This window comes from Scyliorhinus torazame, chromosome 19, assembly GCF_047496885.1.
Source record: "Scyliorhinus torazame isolate Kashiwa2021f chromosome 19, sScyTor2.1, whole genome shotgun sequence".
Taxonomy (NCBI): domain Eukaryota; kingdom Metazoa; phylum Chordata; class Chondrichthyes; order Carcharhiniformes; family Scyliorhinidae; genus Scyliorhinus; species Scyliorhinus torazame.
The window spans coordinates 91307134-91327193 of NC_092725.1; the positions used below are offsets into that span (position 1 = coordinate 91307134).

At 44.5% G+C, this 20060-nt stretch overlaps 1 protein-coding gene across 2 annotated transcripts in view; it reads right to left on the reverse strand.

Annotated features, from left to right (window-relative positions):
• The window catches only part of pawr (PRKC, apoptosis, WT1, regulator), a 174191-nt gene that overhangs the window by 44976 nt on the left and 109155 nt on the right, over positions 1-20060 (reverse strand). For both annotated transcript variants that reach the window (XM_072484736.1, XM_072484735.1), the window contains exon 3: positions 14183-14299. In XM_072484736.1, coding sequence (XP_072340837.1) covers positions 14183-14299 — 117 coding nt within the window. The remainder of the gene's footprint in view (positions 1-14182; positions 14300-20060) is intronic.

The following is a 20060-nucleotide window of genomic DNA, read 5'->3' on the forward strand; positions in this document are numbered from 1 at the left end:
AGGCGGCTGAGGCGTTCGTGAGGGCAGAAGGCTTGGGACAGACGTGAAGAGCGGAACTGGAAGAGAAACTGTGGACTGTGTTTGAGCAGCTGGAAAATGTATAAATGTTACAACTTTCTTTTTACTGATTTGTATTGCAATTTACTTCTCTTTGCATTGTTACAGAGTTCAAGTTAATGGCATTCTGTGTTGCGACGGTTAAATGTTATGTTAGTGAATTGTAGGGGTTGGATTGTTGGGTTTGTTTTGGTGTTTCTTTCTCTGGGACTGGGTGGAAGGGGGCAAGATGTCTTGGCGGGGGGAGCCACTCGCGCTAGCTAACTAAAGTCAGCTAGTGAACAGGGGTGAGGTGAGAGGAGGGCTTTGGACGTTGGAGTCTGGATAGCAGGCTTCAATGGGCTTACGAGGCGAGCGAGGGGGGGGGAAGGGATGGATGTTGGGGGATGTTTAGGGGGGGTTGTTGGGAGGGGGGGGGGAAGGGGTGCAATGTTAACAATGGACAGGGACGGGTCAGGCTTATGGGGCAGGGCCCGGTGGTATGGTGATGGTGGATAATAAAGGTGGGGGGGGGGGGGGCGAGAGACCCCCAGTAAGGATAGTCACGTGGAACGTGAGAGGGCTAGGAGGTCTGGTAAAGAGGTCAAGGGTGCTTGCGCATCTTAAAAGTTTGAAAGCCGATGTAGCAATGCTGCAGGAGACTCACTTGAGGGTGAAGGACCAGGTGAGACTTAAATAGGGCTGGGTTAGCCAAGAGTTTCACTCCGGATATGATGGAAGGGCTCGAGGGGTAGCGGTGTTGGTCAGCAAAAAGGGTACGCTTCCAGATGGAGAAGGTGGTGGCAGATCAGGGGGGTAGATATGTGATTGTGGCAGGGGCGCTGGAGGGGAGATTAGTGGCGCTGTTAAGTGTATACGGTCCCAATTGGGACGATGTGGGATTCGCGAGCAAGGTGTTTGGGGCCATTCCCGACTTGGACACGCATGAGATGATTGTGGGGGGGGACTGGAACTTGGTGCAGGAGCCAAGGTTGGACAGATCACAGCCGCGCTCGCTGGTCCCATCAGGGGGGTCGAAGGCACTGGCTGGGCTAATGGTGGAAATGGGAGGGGTGGACCCTTGGAGGTTCCTGCACCCAAGGGAACGGGAGTACTCGTTTTTCTATGGGTCCATAAGGTATACTCGCGGATCGACTTTTTTGTGATGGGAAAGGCTTTGCTGGCTGGAGTCAAGGGGTCGGAATACTCTGCAATTGCAGTGTCAGATCACGCTCCACATTGGGTGGATATGGTGCTGGAGAAGGGGGTAGCGCAGAGACCAGGGTGGAAACTGGATATGGGGCTTTTGGGGAACCAAGTGTTCTGTGAGAAAATTGAAAAGGTAATTAAGGAGTATGTAGGTTTCAATTGTACGGGTGAGGTGTCGAAGGCAGTCGTCTGGGAGGCTCTAAAGGTGGTGGTGAGGGGTGAGGTAATTTTGTTTAAGGCCAGGATGGACAAAGAGGAGAGGTTGGAGTGGCAGAGGGTAATAGGTGAGATGTTGGAGATAGATAGGAGGTAAGCAGAAAATGGGGACCCAGCGAAGCTGGAAGAGGAAGGAACTACAGGCGAGTTTCGACCGACTGTCCACCAGGAAGGCGGTGCGCCAACTGAGACGAGCAAGGGGTGCAGTTTATGAACATGGAGATAAGGCAGGGCGTATGTTAGCAGGTCAGCTCCGGAGGGAGGCAGCGGCAAGGGAAATTCTTCAGGTGAGGGATAGGGCAGGGAAGTTGGTGGTGGCTCCAGTGCTGATTAACAAGGTTTTTGAGGAGTTTTATGAGAGGTTGTACAAGTCAGAGCCACCCGGGGTAGACCGTGAGATGCAGGAATTTCTAGATGGGTTGGAGTACCCGAGGCTAGGGGAGGGGGACAGGGCTACATTAGAAGGAGCAATAGTGGAGCAGGAGATAAAGGATGCGATTGGGAGGATGCAGTCGGGGAAGGTGGCAGGGCCGGATGGGTTTCCGGTGGAATATTATAAAAAATTTAAGGATAGGTTGGCACCCCTAATGGTGGGGATGTTTGAGGAGGCAATGGGGAAGGGGGTATTGCCGCAAACCTTGGGGCAGGCATCGATTTCACTGTTGCTAAAAAAAGATAAGGATCCGACGGAGTGTGGGTCGTATCGGCCCATATCACTTCTGAATGTGGACGCAAAAGTGTTGGCGAAGGTACTGGCGGGTAGGCTGGAGGAGTGCCTCCCGAAGGTGATAGGGGAGGATCAGACGGGGTTCGTGAAGGGGAGGCAGCTGTTTTCGAACATTAGGAGGGTTTTGAACGTCGTTATGGCACCGGCGGAAGGGAAGGAAACAGAGGTAGTTGTGGCATTGGACGCCGAGAAGGCGTTTGATCGGGTAGAATGGGGGTACCTGATGGCAGTGCTGGAGCGGTTTGGGATTGGACCAATATTTGTGAACTGGGCAAAGCTATTATATAAGGAGCCGAAGGCAAGTGTCTGCACAAATAATATCAGTTTGAGATACTTTTCTCTCCACCGTGGGACGAGACAGGGATGTCCTATGTCCCCCCTGCTATTTGCACTTGCGACTGAGCCGTTGGCCATCGCATTGAGAAGTTCGGGAGCATGGAAAGGAATAGTGCGGGGGGGATAGAGCATAGGGTGTCCTTATATGCCGACGACTTGCTGCTGTATGTGTCGGAACCGAGTGTGTCGATAGGAGGAATATTGGAGCTCCTGCGGGTATTTCTCGGGGTACAAGTGAGTATTTTTTGGTGTCTCGGCCGGGGATGGGGGCAGGGGTGAGGGGGCTGCCATTCCGTTGGGCAAGGACTCACTTTAGGTATCTGGAGGTGCAGGTTGCCCGGGAGTGGGGGAGGCTTCGCAGGTACAACATCAGTGGTTTGATGGGGAGAGTGAAAGCCGATCTGGCAAGGTGGGATGGTCTTCCTCTGTCACTGGCGGGTCAGGTACAGGCGGTTAAAATGAATGTGTTGCCGCGATTTCTGTTTATTTTTCAGCGCCTACCGATTTTCCTGCCAAAGTCTTTTTTCAGGCAGATTGAGGGAAGGATTACCTCGTTCATATGGGGAGGGAAGGTGGCCAGAGTGAGAAAGGTGCTGCTACAGAGGGGAAGGCAGGCAGGGGGTTTGGGTCTCCCGAACCTGTTGCACTACTACTGGGCGGCGAATGTGGAGAAGGTGCGGAGCTGGGTCAGGGGGGTTGATTCCCAGTGGGTCAGAATGGAGGAGAGTTTGTGCAGGGGGTCGCGGTTGAAAGCACTAGCAACAGCACCGCTCCCGATAGCTCCGGGGAAATACTGAGGGAGTCCGATAATAACAGCTTCATTGAAAATCTGGAGGCAGTTTCGCCAACACTTCGGGAAAGGGAAATGCCGCTTCGGGGGGACCACAGATTTGAGCCAGGGAGGTGGGATGGAAGTTTTCGGAAATGGGAAGAGAGGGGGATTAAGACGCTAAAAGATTTGTTTCTTCAGGGTCGGTTGGCAGGATTGAGGGAGCTGGAAGCGAAGTATGGGCTGGAGCAGGGAGAAGTGTTTAGGTACATGCAAGTTTGGGATTTTGCCAGGAAGGAGATACAGAGCTTCCCAGAGGAACTGGCCTCCACATTGCTGGAGGAGGTGCTGACGACAAGGGGACTGGCGAAGGGGGCAGTGTCAGCGGTGTACGGAGCTATTTTGGAAGAGGATAAGGCACCACTGGAAGGGATCAAAGCAAAGTGGGAGGAAGAGCTGGGAGAGGTTATAGAGGGGGTCTGGTGTGAGGTGCTCCGGAGAGTGAATGCCTGCACCTCATGTGCAAGGCTGGGGCTGATACAGCTGTAGGTGGTATATAGAGCGTACCTCATGAGGGCGAGGATGAACCGATTTTTTGAAGGAGTAGAGGATGTGTGTGAGCGTTGCGGGGGGTGGCCCCGCTAATCAAGTTCATAAGTTTTAGTCCTGTCCAAAGCTAGGGGAGTACTGGAAGGAGGTGTTTTGGGTAGTTTCTAAGGTGGTGCATGTGAAACTAGACACGGGACCCCGGGAGGCCATATTCGGGGTGTCGGACCAGCCAGGGTTGGAAAAGGGTGCGGAGGCAGATATCATATCCTTCGCCTCGTTGATCGCCCGAAGGCGGATCCTGTTGGGATGGAGAGCAGCCTCTCCACCCAGTGCCCTGGCATGGCGGGGGGACCTGTTGGTATACTTGACCCTTGAGAAGGTTAAGTTCGAACTGAGGGGAAGCTCGGAGGGATTCTACAAGTCATGGGCTCTATTTATTATGCACTTTCAAGAACTGGATAACAGGGGGTGGGGGGGTGGGGGGGGCTGTGTATATTAAGGGTGACTACGGGTAATCCCTGATTCCTTTTTGTCATTTGTTTATGTAAACATGTGGGTTGATGTTTCGGGGTTGGTGGGAGGATGGGATCGTTGTTATTGTTATGGGGATTGGCATATCTGTTGCTGATTATTGTTTATTGTTGATGGGTGTAAATGCAGGAGAAAATGTGAAAAACAAGAATAAATTTTTAAAATTCTTTTAAATGCACCGGAAGCCTGACTTACAACCCGGAATTCTTTCCTCAAACCAGAGATTACAATAGCTTCAAAATCACTCGTCTCACCCCACAAAAAATCATCGACATTCATCATAAAGGTGCCAGAAAGATTTCCTTTATAGTGCCAGTAAAACATTGCAGGATCTGCTTTCAACTGGCAGCAGCCTAACTTTAACAAAACTGACCTTACCAAAAAATACCAGACTCTAGATGCATCATTTAATCCATATACACATTTGTTCAACTTCCAGAGATCTTTAGGAGGACGGAGAAAAGTGTCTTTCTGGAGCTGATGCCCCTGCAAAAAGGCAGCTTTTATATCTATAGATTTGCATTCTCATGCCTTAGTGGCCAATAGAGCCAAGATGATCTTTAAAATAACCTTTCCTGCTGCAGGTGAATCTACCATTAAATCCTGATCTTCTAAGTTTTCTTCAAATCCCCTTGCCACAAGCCTGCCGTTTGACTTATAAGTTCCATCCGGAAGAACCTTTTCCGTGCAAATCCATCTGTGGGATAGAGCTCTTTGTCCCCTATCCGGTACTTCCATGTATACCCCAAATTCACTCCAACTATGCAATTCTTGCTGTTTAGCATCTTTGATAACTTTTTCATCTAATTTATTTGAAGCCACCAAAATCTCACATGCATGTGGGCTTCTCCTCCTATTAGTATTCGTAGTCTGACTCATGTTCCGAGATCTTGATAAACTACGCCCCCTCTCCCGCCTGGTATCTCGTTCTGTACTGCTACTGCTTGATCTTTCCCTTCTGCTGTGGGATGTCCTTTCAATAGTTCTCGACCTTTTCCTGCAGACCTGTTCACTATCCGATGTACTATCTGAACTGGCACTGCGTTTCTGTGCCCTCCATTTTTGAACTTCGTTTTCCCAATCCATTGTCTTGACTCCTTCCCCTGAATGCTGTACATTCAACCAATGTTTATACTTTCCAGTGGCCTTCCCTGCTCTACTAATAACAGTTGCATCCTTCCATTGACTAGACCCTTCAGGCAAATATGTCACTTTTGTACCAACTTTTGGCAGTTGGCCTTTCGGAAAAATGGCCTGTTCTAATTCATCAGAAGTGTTGTGTTCCTCTACAGTTCTGTAACACATGCGTACCAGATGACTCTGGTTCCTCGTCATGTCTGTCTTCTTTGTCTAAATTTGAAAATTTGTAATCTGTACCAATTATCCTTGATGAATGTACCCTAACAGTTTGATTACCATGTTGCAAAATAATTGTTTTGCCATCTATGCCTATGATCTTCCCTGGGCCTTTCCATTCATTAGAATTGTATCTCTTATAGTATACCATGCCTCCTTGCTGAAAAACGACATCTGATGGCCGTACGTTGTGTCTTAAAGCTCTGTGAATTCTTTCAGAGACTTCTGCTTCCAAAAAAGCTTTTCTACTCCTATGTAATGCATTTAAATGTTCAGCAAAACCAGAGCTAATTGTAGTCCCCTCCCAAGCTGGAGGCTGGTCATCCAAAATGGACGGAATCTTAGGATTTCTACCAAACACTAATTGATAAGGACTATAGCCCCCAACCATCTGCAATGAATTCTTTGCATGTACCGCCCATGCTAAAGCTGAATTTAACCTGCAATTTGGTCGATCTGCCAAACTTTTACGAAGCATGTCATAGATGACAGCATGATTTCTTTCACAGACACCATTACTAAATGGGCTTTCTGCAGCCGTATTCATAACTCTGATATTCACGTTTTCACACATATCCCTAAACTCATAATTAGCACATTCTCCCTCATTGTCCGTAAGGAATTTTGTCGGTGGACCCATTCCTGTCCCTATCCATTTTTCCACGATTTGATCCAGAATTACTCTCTTTTCTTTACTTCATACAATCGTTGATTGACTAAATCTGGTTGCTAAATCTACAAAATGCAAAATAAATATATTATTTGCTTTATCCCAGATCTTAAGGTCCATGGCCTCAATTTCGTTAAAATCCCTGGCCAAAGGTAGGGTTACTATCGGTCGTGCTGGTGTCCTTCTGTACTTCCTACAAACTTCACAGCGGTCACTAACCTGTTCTATCAGTTTAGTATAGTCGTCATCCCTTACCCCTCCTTTAATAAAATTTTCAGCCTATGAGGAGACGGATGTGCAAATTGCCTATGCAGTTTTAATACCACAAGCTTTTTATCAGCTAAAGTCCCATTTTCAACTGCCATAAACACATCCTTAACCACTCTACTTGAAATATTAGTGGAATACAATCGTGTCCCGACTGTGTAAATTGTAAGTCTACTGTTTTTCCAAAAACTGTTGTCTTATCCTGTTCCATATCCAGTTTCATGTGTGCTTTCTTCATCGACGGTCTGATCAGAAGCAAAGCTATCTCATTTGATACAACATCTGTGCTAATGAAATGATTCACTCCAGCAATATTGCAAGGGATCACCACTCTTTTCAGCGACTTCAGAGTATTATCATCCCCAAAGCTGAAACTTGTGGAACTTTCAAATTCCTTCACCTTGTTACGATTTTCAGCATTCAAGGAGTCCAGATAACATTTTAACCAGTCAATTCCACACACAGTAGATGTGCAGCCACTGTCCAATACAGCACAGTTGAAGGATTTTGCAACCAACACCCTCATTACCGGCGTAAAACTGCTTGTCAATAGGACAATGCCTTCTTTCTGGTCACTCTTTTTCCTCTTCTGACTCTTCCGTGTCATGTGTCGCTTCAAACACTCTATCAATACGAGTTGGACAGTTGAAAGCATAATGGTATTGAGGGTCACATCGAAAACATCGATTTATCATGCCCCGTGCATTTCTGGGGTTCATCGTCCTATTGTAGGTTCTAACTGGGTTTCTGTCTTCATAATTTCCGGGTCCCGATCTCCTTCTATAGTCTTGAGCCCTGTTCGTAGCCATACGATTTCGCCATCCTGTTAGTAGTGTATCTTCCATATTCTGCCTTATTGCAGGTTGACCTATTTGGGCCATCAGAGCCATCGGAATCGAATGTTTCCCCAGAAACTTTTGTAAAGCTTTTGACATCTGTTTGAATAAGGTATTCTTATCAGTAAACTGAACTTCTGTCAAAACCAGGAGCGTATCTATGTTGCTCACTCTAGCACAGTCAAGTAATTTAAAGGCCAACACAGACTGTGGAAATTCCAGGTTGTGTTTCTACAGCCTTTTATATAGTCTGCCAAATTACATTATATAGTCTTCAATGGAGATATCCTCCATTTTCCGGAACTTATCAAAATCCGACCATGCTTCATACGCACTTGACAAGCCATCTTTCTCATAAATCTTATCGATATAATGTAATAAAGTCTCCAGACCTTCTTCTGAGTCTAACTCTTCCAATTCCAGCTCAGAAAGCACTGTGTTTCGGATTTTACTGCCATATGGTAGAGAAAGAGCCAATGCCATATCTTGTTTTCTCTTTCCCAAAGCAGTTACCTTAGTCCACTGCACTTCTCCATTGGTCGTACGATTCCCTTTCAGAAAATAAGGGAGGATAGTCATATCCAGCCATCTTTATCCTCGGTTCAGCCATATATCCCTTTTTTTTTTTTTTTCTCACTCACTCCTTGGTTTGATCTGGAAAAGTTGTATCTTTCAACCCTTCACATTTACACAGCAGCCATCCTCTGCTCCCAATTGTTAGACGTTTTAGTTGCTGTGATGTGAAGAGTTTAAAGTTCTGTTCCTTTTTCACCAACATACATTTATTTAATTCCAACAGACTTTGCACAAAACTTTAATTACACATCACCTGACAGAGGCCCCCTGAAGCCCCTTTACATAACATTGTCAATTAATGGATACTTAACATAAATGAGACAACTAATTGCAATGTCTCTTAACCCATTACTTAACAAGGAAGGCACTGCAGGAATCTCCTGTGATTGTAAATCCTCTGCAAAACAGATATACTGCTTTGGATACTGTTGGGGTGGAATGGCCGCTCTGGGAAAAGTAGCGGCAGCCAAATTTGTTGCACCACAATTGGTTCTGCTAGGGAGGAGTAAGATGAGTCGGAATTTAATAGTTATAGGGGATTTGATTGTAAGGGGAATAGATAAGTGTTTCTGTGGCCGCAAATAGGAATCCAAGATGTTATGCTGTCTCCCCAGTGCTAGGTCAAGGATGTCTCAAAGACATTCTGGAGGGAAGGGGGGGGAGGGGGCATGAACTATCAGTGGTCATGGTACACTTTGGTGCAAATGACATTGGTAAATAAAAAGGGATGAGGTCCAAAAAGCAGCATGTAGGGAATTAGGAAGGAAATTGAATACTGGGACCTCAAAAGGCAGTGATCTCAGGATGATCACCAGTGGCACGTGCTAGGTAGAGTAGAAATAGCAGGATATATTGGATAAACATGTCTTTGAAAGGATGGTTTCAGATTCCTGTGACATTGGAACCGGTTCTAGGGGCGATGGGACCAGTACAAACTGGACTGGTTGCACCTGGGTAGGACCTGAACTGATGTCCCAGGGCGAGTGTAATAACTACAATAATTGGCTCCACAAGTTAACTTCTGAGGCCAAACGATTTATTGCAACTGTTTAGAGAGTGCTTAAATCAACTTTTACATACTCAGCTCTAGGGTCTGCCCGGACAAGTCCCAACTTGTCCCAGTGAATTCCCAGCTCCATCACTCCACAACCCTCATTAGACCAGTGGGTCACATGGCTCCTCCCTCATACAATGTCCCCTAAAGGAAGGGGCTAGCCCCTCCAACTACAGGGAGTTTGATAGGGGAGGGTTTAAAATAAAATGGCAGAGATGGGAACCTATGCAAGGAGTTAGAGGAGGGGGAAGCACAGACAAGAACAAAAGACAGAAAGGAGAATAAGAAGTGATCAGCAGGGAAATCAAGGGCCAGAATCAAACTGGGCCACAGTGAAAAATAATGGGAATGGGACAAGGAATGTTCAAAGGACATGCTTTAAGACTTTGTGTCTTAATGAACGGAGCATTCGCAATAAAGTGGATGAAATAATCGTGCAAATAGATTAGAGGAGGTTCATGTGTAGCATAAAGACTGGCATGGACCAGTTGCGTTCAATGGCCTGTTCTGGTGCCATAATAACGCGAGGAGCAGGAAGTGGAAATCTGTCACTGGATCAGCATTGTCAATTGCTGTATTTGATCATATTTTAAGTCATCATTGATTATTCAGAATTAATTCAGGTTGTTATTAAAAATGCAAACTAGATAGTAAGAGCATTAAAGCACTGCATTAAAATTGGGGTTGATTTCCATTGCTAGTTGAGGCCCTTTCACACAGCCTATTCACACCATCTTGAAGAGTTTCAATAGCTTAAAGTCTGAGAACAGTTGATTTTTTTTATTTTGGTATTTGCTGGGCTCTCCATGTGCGTGGATCTGCTATTTCCTGCGAAACAACTTTCATTTATGAAGCAACTTTAGCACAGAAAAACATAATTCAGATTCATTTACTGACAGGATTATAATCAGACAAAAAAACTTACATCAAACCACATAAGGCAATATTAGGTCAAGTGATGGTTAAAAACAAGAGGCAATCCTCATGTCTGCGTGGGTTTCACCCCCACAACCCAAAGATGACCAGGTTAGGTGGATTGGCCACATTAAATTGCCCCTTAATTGGAAAAAAAAATTGGGTACGCTAAATTTATAAAAAAAAACAAGAGGCAGAGAGATGGAGGGGTTTGAAGAGGGAAATCCAAAGCATATAGCCTAGACAATTGAAGGAACCAGCACCAATTGTGGGACAAAGGAGGTGGGTGGGGAATGGACAAGAGCCTGCAGATGGAGGAGAGCAGAATTCTCATTGGGTTGTAGGGCTGGGAAAGGTTATGGGAAAGGGAAGGACAAGACCAGAGGGATGTACGAAAGAGGACGAGAACTTTAGAATTGACGTGTTAATGGATCGGGAGCTAGTGCAGGTCAGCAAGCACAGTGGGTGATTGGGGAATAGGACAATGTGAGTTAGGATATGCGCAGCTGAATTTTCAATTAATCTGGAAATTTGCTTTTTTCCCCCCCCCTTAAGCTGTTCAGTACACTTAGCTTTTGTGTACGTTTTAACTGTGTCACACAGTGAACTTGGCCCTAATTCCTCATTGCTGGAGATTTGGCCTCTGCTCAAAAATAAATCACAAATCTCCAGGGAGGGTGACAGTGACTGTCATTCAGGTTCATTTACTGACCAGAAGCCGTGTACAACATCAAGCCCACACATTTCAGACACAAATTGTTTTGTTTTTGTCCCTTTTAGATCTCTCCTTGGACCATCAAAATGTGGAAATGAAATCCTCTCGACAATGAATCAGTTTTACAAATTAGAACAGAACAGAAATGATTCTTGAAAGAAAACTGCTGCATTTATCTTACATCTTTCACAGCCACAGGACATCCCAAAGTGCTTTACAACCAATGAAATGAAATGAAAATCGCTTATTGTCACAAGTAGACTTCAATGAAGTTACTGTGAAAAGCCCCTAGTCGCCACATTCCGGCGCCTATTCGGGGAGGCTGGTTTTGAAGCCTAGTCATTCTTGTATTTTGGAAACGTGGCAGCCAATTCATGCACAGCAAGCTCCCATAAACTGCAATCTGTTTTTACTCATGTTGATTGAGGGATAAATATTGCTCCCCCCACCCCCCGGCACCTGGGAAAACTTACCTCTCTTTAAATTAGTGACATGGGATCCATTATGCCAATCTGAGGAGGAAACCGGGCCTCGGTTTAATGTTTCTTCTGAAGACAGCAACTCTGACAGTGCTGCACTCCCTCAGTGCGAGCTGAGATTTTGTGCTCATGTCTCTGAAGTGGGACTTGAACCTTGTGACTCAGAGGCTAGAGTGCTTCTAACACTGGCATCTAAAATGGAAACAGAGATCTTGTGCTCTAGTGCTGGATGTTTTTCCCTATAATTCTTTAATTGCTCATAATTATAAAATGTTTTGAAAGGAGACATCTGTACATGTTTCTAGTATTTTTCACTTAGATATCATCACTATAAATTACTAGTTACAAATAGCATGATTCACGGGTTACAAACATTCTGGGATGGAATGCTTTCTTTCAAACTTCCTATAATGAAACACTGTGAAGTTGCAGATCAGTAACTGGAATGTCATCCCCAGTTTACCATTCCTGGTATCAATGGAGTCCTGTCACACAAGGAAGGAGTCACCACAAAATGGTTGCTTCCCGCCCACATGGTAAAAATATTGCAGAATAGACCATTCTTTTGATCAACAACATCTCACACTAGAAAGATAGGTATCCAGGAATATTACTTCCAACGGAACTGTGTCACAGAGGAGTCTTGGCCATTTTTTATAAATCAACCAACATCACCCAACAAGATTATCTAATCATTTGTCTTGTTGCTGATTGTGGGATCCTGCTGCACAAATAACTTGCCATGTTTTTTACATTGCAACAGTGACTACACTTCACTGGTTGTAGTGGGCTTTCGACATCCTGAGGTTGTGAAAGGCGCTATATAAATGCAGTGCTTTCCCTCTCCATGACGTGCTTTGGGATGGTACTTCAGAGATGCAATAAAATACAGATGGGGATGATTAAACACCCAGTGTGATGATTATGCCCAGAGCCTCACTTATCCAGATTTGAGGAACACAAATTCACAATGTAAGCACTGGAGTCTGTGGTATTAAAGGAAACAGGTTGGAAAGGGGGGAGTTTTGGACTTTTATCAGAGAGAAGCTGTGAACAACATAATCATAATATTTCTCTTTCTCACCGCGTAGTCCATAGAAATATTTTGCTTATTCAATTGGACAAGAAACACTCGGTAATTTCATACATTGAGGGAAACCTCCTTGCTGGGTTTTATTTAAGACTGATAGGGATCCAGCAAGTGCGCAAATGAACTGCAGCCAGTTGGAAATGTCATCATCAAGAACAATATGTACAAGCATATGCACATTGTAAGCACTGACCCTTCCATTACCGATCATCCTTTGAGCCACTTTATCGGAGGTCAGGGCATTCTGTCCTACCTGAAGCACAATTCAAATTGTTCCAATGAAACAGCCAAAAGGTCCAACTGGCCAAGAACAGTCTTTGCACAGCCTCCCCAAATCCTCCATTGGCTATATCCTTTGTAAGAGTCCTTCCTGCTTATTTCCTTTGTTCCCATTTCTTTTATGTTATTTTATTATTTTGGTCCATGGACCCATGATTGGAATGTGCGTTTAAGGAGAAGACGCAAAGTTGAAACAGCCTGCTTGTCGGGACACCACGTTCCCAGATTTTGTTTTTAGAAAGGAGAAGTCAGGCTCTTCAGTACAGAGTGGATCTTAGGTGCCAGGTTTGGAGGGAGTCAGATCAATTGTTGGGCTGGCAACCTGTGGGTTGGCCAGTGACAGTGTTCTGCCTGACAACAGTCAGCGACTGGCTCCTGCGTGATGCTTTCTGAGAGAACTGAGTAGAAATGTTTAGACCTTGGAAGTGAAAGGAACAGTCTCTCTCTCTCTCTCTCTCTCTCCTACTTGCTAAAGTGAAATAACTGCTTTATTGTTCTGAAAGCAGTGTATGCCCGTCATATCCTTTGCTGTGAAATTGGAAAGATGCTGAGTCTGCAGAGAAGATAGACATCCCTGCCAAAGAAAACTATCCAACTCTGGGCATAACATTTTAGGAAGGATGTCAAGGCCTTCAAGAGGGTGCAGAGGAGGTGTAACAGGATTCCAGAGATGAGGGGTTAAGTTGTATGGAGAGACAAGAGAAACTGTGATTGTTCTCCTCAAAAACAGCTTCTTCCCCACTGTTACCAGACTCCTAAATGACCCTCTTATGGACTGACTTCATTAACACTACACCCTGTATGCTTCATCCGAAGCCAGTGCTTATGTAGTTACATTGTATATGTTGTGTTGCCCTATTATGTATTTTCTTTTATTCCCTTTTCTTCTCGTGTACTTAATGATCTGTTGAGCTCCTCGAAGAAAAATACTTTTCACTGTACCTCGGTACACGTGACAATAAACAAATCCAATCCAATCCAATCCAATCAACGTAGAGAAGGTAGAGGGGAGATTCAGTGAAGGTGTTCAAAATCATGAAAAGTTTTGATAAAGAAAAACGGTTTCCACAGACAGAAGCAGAGACGGATGATATTTGATTCCAAGTTGCTATGATCTGGAATCCACTGTCTGAAAGGGCGGCGGAGCCAGATTCAGTAGTAATTGATCCTCTAATACGTGAAAATGGAAACTTTACAGGGCTTGGGAAAAGGGCAAGCAAGTGGCATTGTTTGGGTAGCTCCATCGAAGAACTGGAACAGGCATGATGGGCCAACAGCTGCCTTCTATGAAGTAAGATTCTATGATCCACCTAGGAGGCAAAGCACTTCCATGCAAATAACATTGCAACAGGGGGAAAAAAACAGCAGATAAATATAAAGATCACACCGAGTTTCCTGGGCTTCATGTCCTCATATACTGACAACTGCGCCCATCAAGTCTGGACTTCACCACCGTAAGGCATTATATAGTCCATAAACCAATTGTAGAACATACTTCAATTATATATCATGGCACCATTATTCCAATAGCAAACAATTCGCGGTGAATAAACTTTACAAAGCGAGTCTTACGTTATATGGGCTGCTTGCGTCAGATGTGATGGACTCGTTCTGGATAGTGTTCTGTTGAGTGATGGTATCCTCCCTCTGGTGGGGCTTCTGTCCTGAATGATCATCGTCGTCAGGGCTCTGCGAAAAATCAATTAAGAGGCTTTAGAAATTAACCCCTTTTTCAAACAGAGTTCATTCACGTGAGGAACCTTGGTTCAAGAGAATGACTGACCTCCTCACTGTATTTGAGTCGAAAACCACCATGAGAGGTGCACCTGCTCTCTACTTCTATTTCAGTGAGATGGTAAGCAGCCCATCATCAGAAATGCACTCTCTGCTGCATCAAGTTTGGTTTTCCATATCTACATTCTGCATGGACATGGAGGAGTGTAATTGAGGATCCTCAATCTTTCATGTTTCCTGACTCACTTTATTCCCTGTTCTCAATCAAGGGCGAGGTTCCCAGCAGTTGTTTTGTGCTGTTAGAACTGACTGAAGATCTTCAGGCAGCTTGCAGAGGTCCACAAAATGGGAGGGTGGGAGAAAGAGAGATGGGGAAGATGGAAGGGAGATGAGGAAGATGGAAGGGAGATGGGGAAGATGGAAGGGAGATGGGGAAGATGGAAGGGAGATGGAGAAGCTGAAAGGGAGAAAAAGGAGGAAAGTCTCGATTCTTCCAGGATCTGGGACTGTTGTAGCCTTGTTGGCAGGGATTGATGGCTGTGATTAGTAAACATATGCTTTATCAATGTATCGTAAAACAGGAGAAGACCGTTCAGCCCTTCAAACCTGTTCCACCATTCAATTAGGTCATGGCTGATCAAATGAGTACCAGGACTGTAGAAGGAAAATTAATGGACCTTTGTTAATCCAATTGTTTTGTCTCCATTTATTGGTGGCCAACCCACAACAATAAAGCTCAAGTTTAAATGTATTTTTCTTAATAAAAGAGATGAAGTTTTTGTCCAAATGCAATACAGGGGAGCTTAGCTTGTAAAACATTAACACTGTTCAAGAAAATTCCATTACAAATTATTTTTGTAAATAAAAGTGTTGAGAGCAACCTTGAAATTATCAGTGGAACCTAACAAATGACAAAGCATCTATCATTAAGTCAATCGTGGAGGGTTGGGAATCCCACAGCCCGGATCATTCCGTGCTTTATTACCCTACAAGATAAAGCTGACTTTTTATGCAGAGAATTAGGCACAAAAAGCTCAAATGTAACTTGGGAATGGAAAGCAAGGCAATGACAAACCGTCCGACTGTCAATAATTCCATTCACAAAGCTTGTGTGGCAGGTTATACATTTTATTGATTTAAATACCGCTGTTCAGATTCAGGTTTCACGATACAAGCTGCCAACAACAATAACCCATCCTGATTGTCAGTCAAATTTTGTGATGCAATCAGTTTGTTTTGATTTGACTTTGGAAACTTCCCACTGTCACTAGCCAGTGTCCACACAGGGATCCTGAAGAAAAGTTGCCAACTCTGATCAGATGTATTCTTGGAGAGAAAAAAATGTATCCCTGGAGGTTTCACCAAATGATCCTGCTGCCTCCACTTGCCCCGTCCCACGCGCATCCTCATGGTGCCCCGCCTTTCTATGACCAATCAGAAAGCAAATAAAACTGGATCATTAGAAGCATTTAAAGTGGAGGTGGATAAATTGAGGAATAGAGGGCTATGGGAAAATGGGTCAGAAAAGGAGTTGAGGCTGGCATAGATCAGCCATGATCATATTGAGTGGCCGGGCAGGTTCGAAGGGCCTGGTGGCCCATGCCTGCTTCCATTTCTTGATTTCTGCTCAATTGAGGCTTCATGACTGTCAGTTTAATGGCCTTTTCTTCCCATATTCCATAATTTTATAACCAGTCAACAATACTGCGCAAACCTTTTTTTAATAAATTAAACAAAAAATACCATTTTGTTTTAACAGTCCCTAGGATGTTTGTCCCGGGGTACTGCTCATTCTCCTGGAGTTTAATCATTACTTTCTGGAGGGTTGGGAGCCTAAAGGACAAATCTGACTCTCCATATAAAACATTCAAAGACAGTCTCAAATGTGCCTATTTTGATCAGGAGTTGGAGCCAACACAAATTGAAACTGGGAAAGTTATTTGTACAGAGTTCTGGTTAGACTTTATTTAGAATAATGGTGTTCAGTTCTGGGCACAGAAGCTCATGAAGAGTATACTGTACTGGGTAAAGTGCAGCACAGATTCACTAGAATAATAGAGTTAAGACGCTTGAATCATGAGGCCAGGTTGCATCGATTAGGCCACTCTGAGTATAACTGATTAAATGAGTTTTGCACTGATTTGCTAAGATGATTAGAGAGAGAGAGAGAGAGGAAAACTCTGATGGAGTGTCCAGAACAAGGCAACAGAACCTTAAGATTAAAGTTTGGCCATTCAGGGTGATGTCAGGGGTGATGTCAGAAAGCACTTCTTCAAACAAAGGGTCATGGAAATTTGGAGGCTCTCCTCAAGAAGCTGAGCTACCCAACATTTGACAGTTTTGAACGGGGGTCAGCAGATCGCTATAAAAGCAAAATAATGTGGATGCTAGAAATCTGAAGAAGAGGCAGCACGGTAGCGCAGTTGGTTAGCCCTGTTGCCTCACGGCGCCGAGGTCCCAGGTTCGATCCCGCTCTGGGTCACTGCCCATGTGGAGTTTGCACATTCTCCCCATGCTTGCGTGGGTTTCGCCCCCACAACCCAAAGATGTGCAGGGTAGGTGGATTGGCCACGCTAAATTGCCCCTTAATTGTAAAAAATGAATTGGGTACTCTAAATTTAGGGAAAAAAGAAATCTGAAAAAGAAAGTGCTGAAAATACTCAGCAAGCCAATAGACTTTGATTAGGTAAAGGTGTTAAGCGTGACGGAACAAAGGCAGTTAAAGGAAGTCGAGATACAACGGGATGGTGGAAGAGACATGAAGAGGCTTAACTGCCTCTGACTGTTCCTATGTTTCATGCAAGTTCACTCTATCCATGAAGATGGCTCACCAGCCTCCATAAACATTCACAACAATAAATCTGTGGGAGGCTAACAAAAATGCAATCACTTTCAGGAAGATACTCTGGGGAAATTCCTTTTCAATTCTCTCAGGCAACCAAATAAACTCCAGGAGACCAGTTAACCAGTCATCAAATCTACTGAACTAAACCCCCAAGGTTTCTCTCAACATTCTCACAAACAATGGACCAAAAAGAAACATATTGCTGGTTTGTGGCTGCTGTAATAAAAAAAAATCTGAAAGTTGAAACACATTTTTGTAGAAAGGATAATCTATACCATGATAGCAGTTTGTTCACATCACTTCCTGCTCAGGGCAAGCAATTCAATCTACTGTGACAGACCCTAGAAGAAATAAGTTATATTTGTATTGGTGGGTATTAGGAATACATTTTAGCTTTAAGTTTAAGCTAATATTCTTGACCTGTCGGCTAAAAAGTAGTGTCTATTTTCATAGTGGAGTGGAAACAGCAGGTCTGGAGTCGTTTGTATAACCTACACCTTCAATGAGGTTTTACGACTCTTGAAGTATTTAAAACGTAGAATTCCTACAGTGCATAAGGAGGCTCATCGATATTGCACCCACCCTCCGAAAAAGCACTCTACCTAGGCCCACTACCCAGCCCTATCCCTGTAACTCCGCACATTGATCATGGCCAATCCACATAACCTGCATATTTTTGGACTGGGGGAGGAAACTGGAGCACCAGGAGGAAACCCACGTGGACATGGGGAAAACATGTAAACTACACACAGTCACCCTTGGCCGGACTTGAATCCGGGTTCGTGGTGCTGTGTGGAAGCAGTGCAAACCACTGTTCCACCATGTCACCGATGAGAGGATTTAAAATAACAAAGCAGAGAAAGCACTGCTGTTGCCTGGTTATATGCCCACAGAGACAGAACAGCAGTTGGTTCAGTTGGTAATTACACTCAAAGGCGGTGATGGGCAACCTAGGCTAGTGAGTGGGCCACATGAGTGGCCCTCCTTCATCTTAGTGGGCCACAAGATTGAAATTGGGCTTGTGCACTAATCATGACCCCTTGAATAAGATTAAATGCATTTAATACATGCTGAATATTTGAAACAAGTTATACAAAATGCTTAATCATTCATATATTAGGACTATCATCAACTTCAAATGGTAAGAACAAAATAAATATATACTCTTTGGATGCAGAGGGAGCGCATGACACTCAAGGTCAATGTATGCAATCAGCACATAGTTCACTTCACTTGCACTTGCTTTGTGCATTGCATTTCAATCTCACTGGTGGGGGACAAAACTCCACAGACAGAAATCAGTGGAATGTGGCAACCCTGCGCGTGAGCAATGGTAAACAAAATGTCTCGTGGGCCACACTCAGAACCTGGATGCTCCGCATGTGGCCCCTGGGCCCAGGTTGCCCACCACTGCACAAAGGTGACGCGAGCAGTTCAAACCTCTCCAGCTGGACATACTAGCAGATTGCTGAGGAAACCAAGTTCAAGAATCTTAGATGAGCTGCTTTAAACAGTGAATGTAGAGCGAGTTCTGGATCTCAAGGGAGATACCAAATTGCCATCAGTGTACTGGGAGAGGAAACTCCAGGGAGCAGGTCTTAAAGGAAAAGGACAAGGTCCCAAGACGACCTTCAGGTTAAGTCAAAGGAAACAAACGGGAATCGGGAAAAGGTCCTGGTTATGTGAAATCAAGGTTGAGAAGCAGAGGAAGGCTCGAAGTTTAAAGAGAGGGAGCTGCTGGAAGTAGACTTAGAGCAAGTGAGCTTGTGAGAAACCAGAACACGGAGGAAGTAACCAACGGTCGGTGACTCCTTTGCTACAACTCTCTGGGCTAGTGCATGGCCAATTCCAGCCCCACTTGAGCTGGAGTCACAACAGAATTAAATTAACTAATAATTCTTAGACAAATGCCTGGAGCCTTTGGCCCTTAGCTGCCCAATAATTACAGTCACCAGGTTTATAAATGTAAACATAATTAGGATTATTAATAACAATAATTATAATTAAATATGCAACAAACGCAACTGGTTAACTATTATCTAATTCCTCATCCCAATTTATCAACCCCCATCCTCGACACACACAAGACAAACAAAAAGAGGAAGAGAGTGGTAAAATTAAGTAAAAGTAAAAGATAGTCTTTGTTTCAGATGGTTGTTGCTGGCACACTTTCCTTCAATCCAGGTTTCAGGTCAAGATTTCTGCTTTCACTAAAGGTTCATTCAGGTCTCTGCCGTTTCAGCAATACAGCAGCTTTTCTGGAGAAAACATGAGAGGTACGAAAGAGTGAGAGGAAGAGAATTAAATCAGCCCACTCAGGCAGGATCCAGTTACACCCTGTAACCAGGCAGAATAAGGCTTTTAGCCAACCATGTGAACCAAGACTCACCCCATCTTTCGGGTGCCACAAATTCTAAGTTCTGTTTTTTGAAAACCAACACCATATACTATGCTGCAACTTTTTGAATTCCTCTTTCTCTCTGCTGCTTGACTTAAAGATATCGCAAAATGTTGGTTTACAGGTGCAACAGGTGATTAAGAAGGCAAATGGAATGTTGTCCTTCGTTGCTAGAGGGATGGAGTTTAAGACCAGGGAGGTTATGCTGCAATTCTATAAGGTGTTAGTGAGGCCACACTGGAGTATTGTGTTCAGTTTTGGTCTCCTTACCTGAGAAAGGACGTATTGGCGCTGGAGGGTGTGCAGAGGAGATTCACTAGGTTAATCCCAGAGCTGAAGGGGTTGGATTACGAGGAGAGGTTTTGTAGACTGGGACTGTACTCGTTGGAATTTAGAAGGATGCGGGGGGGGGGGGGGATTGTTTAGAAAGAATAAAATTATGAAGGGAATAGATAGGATGGATGCGGGCAGGT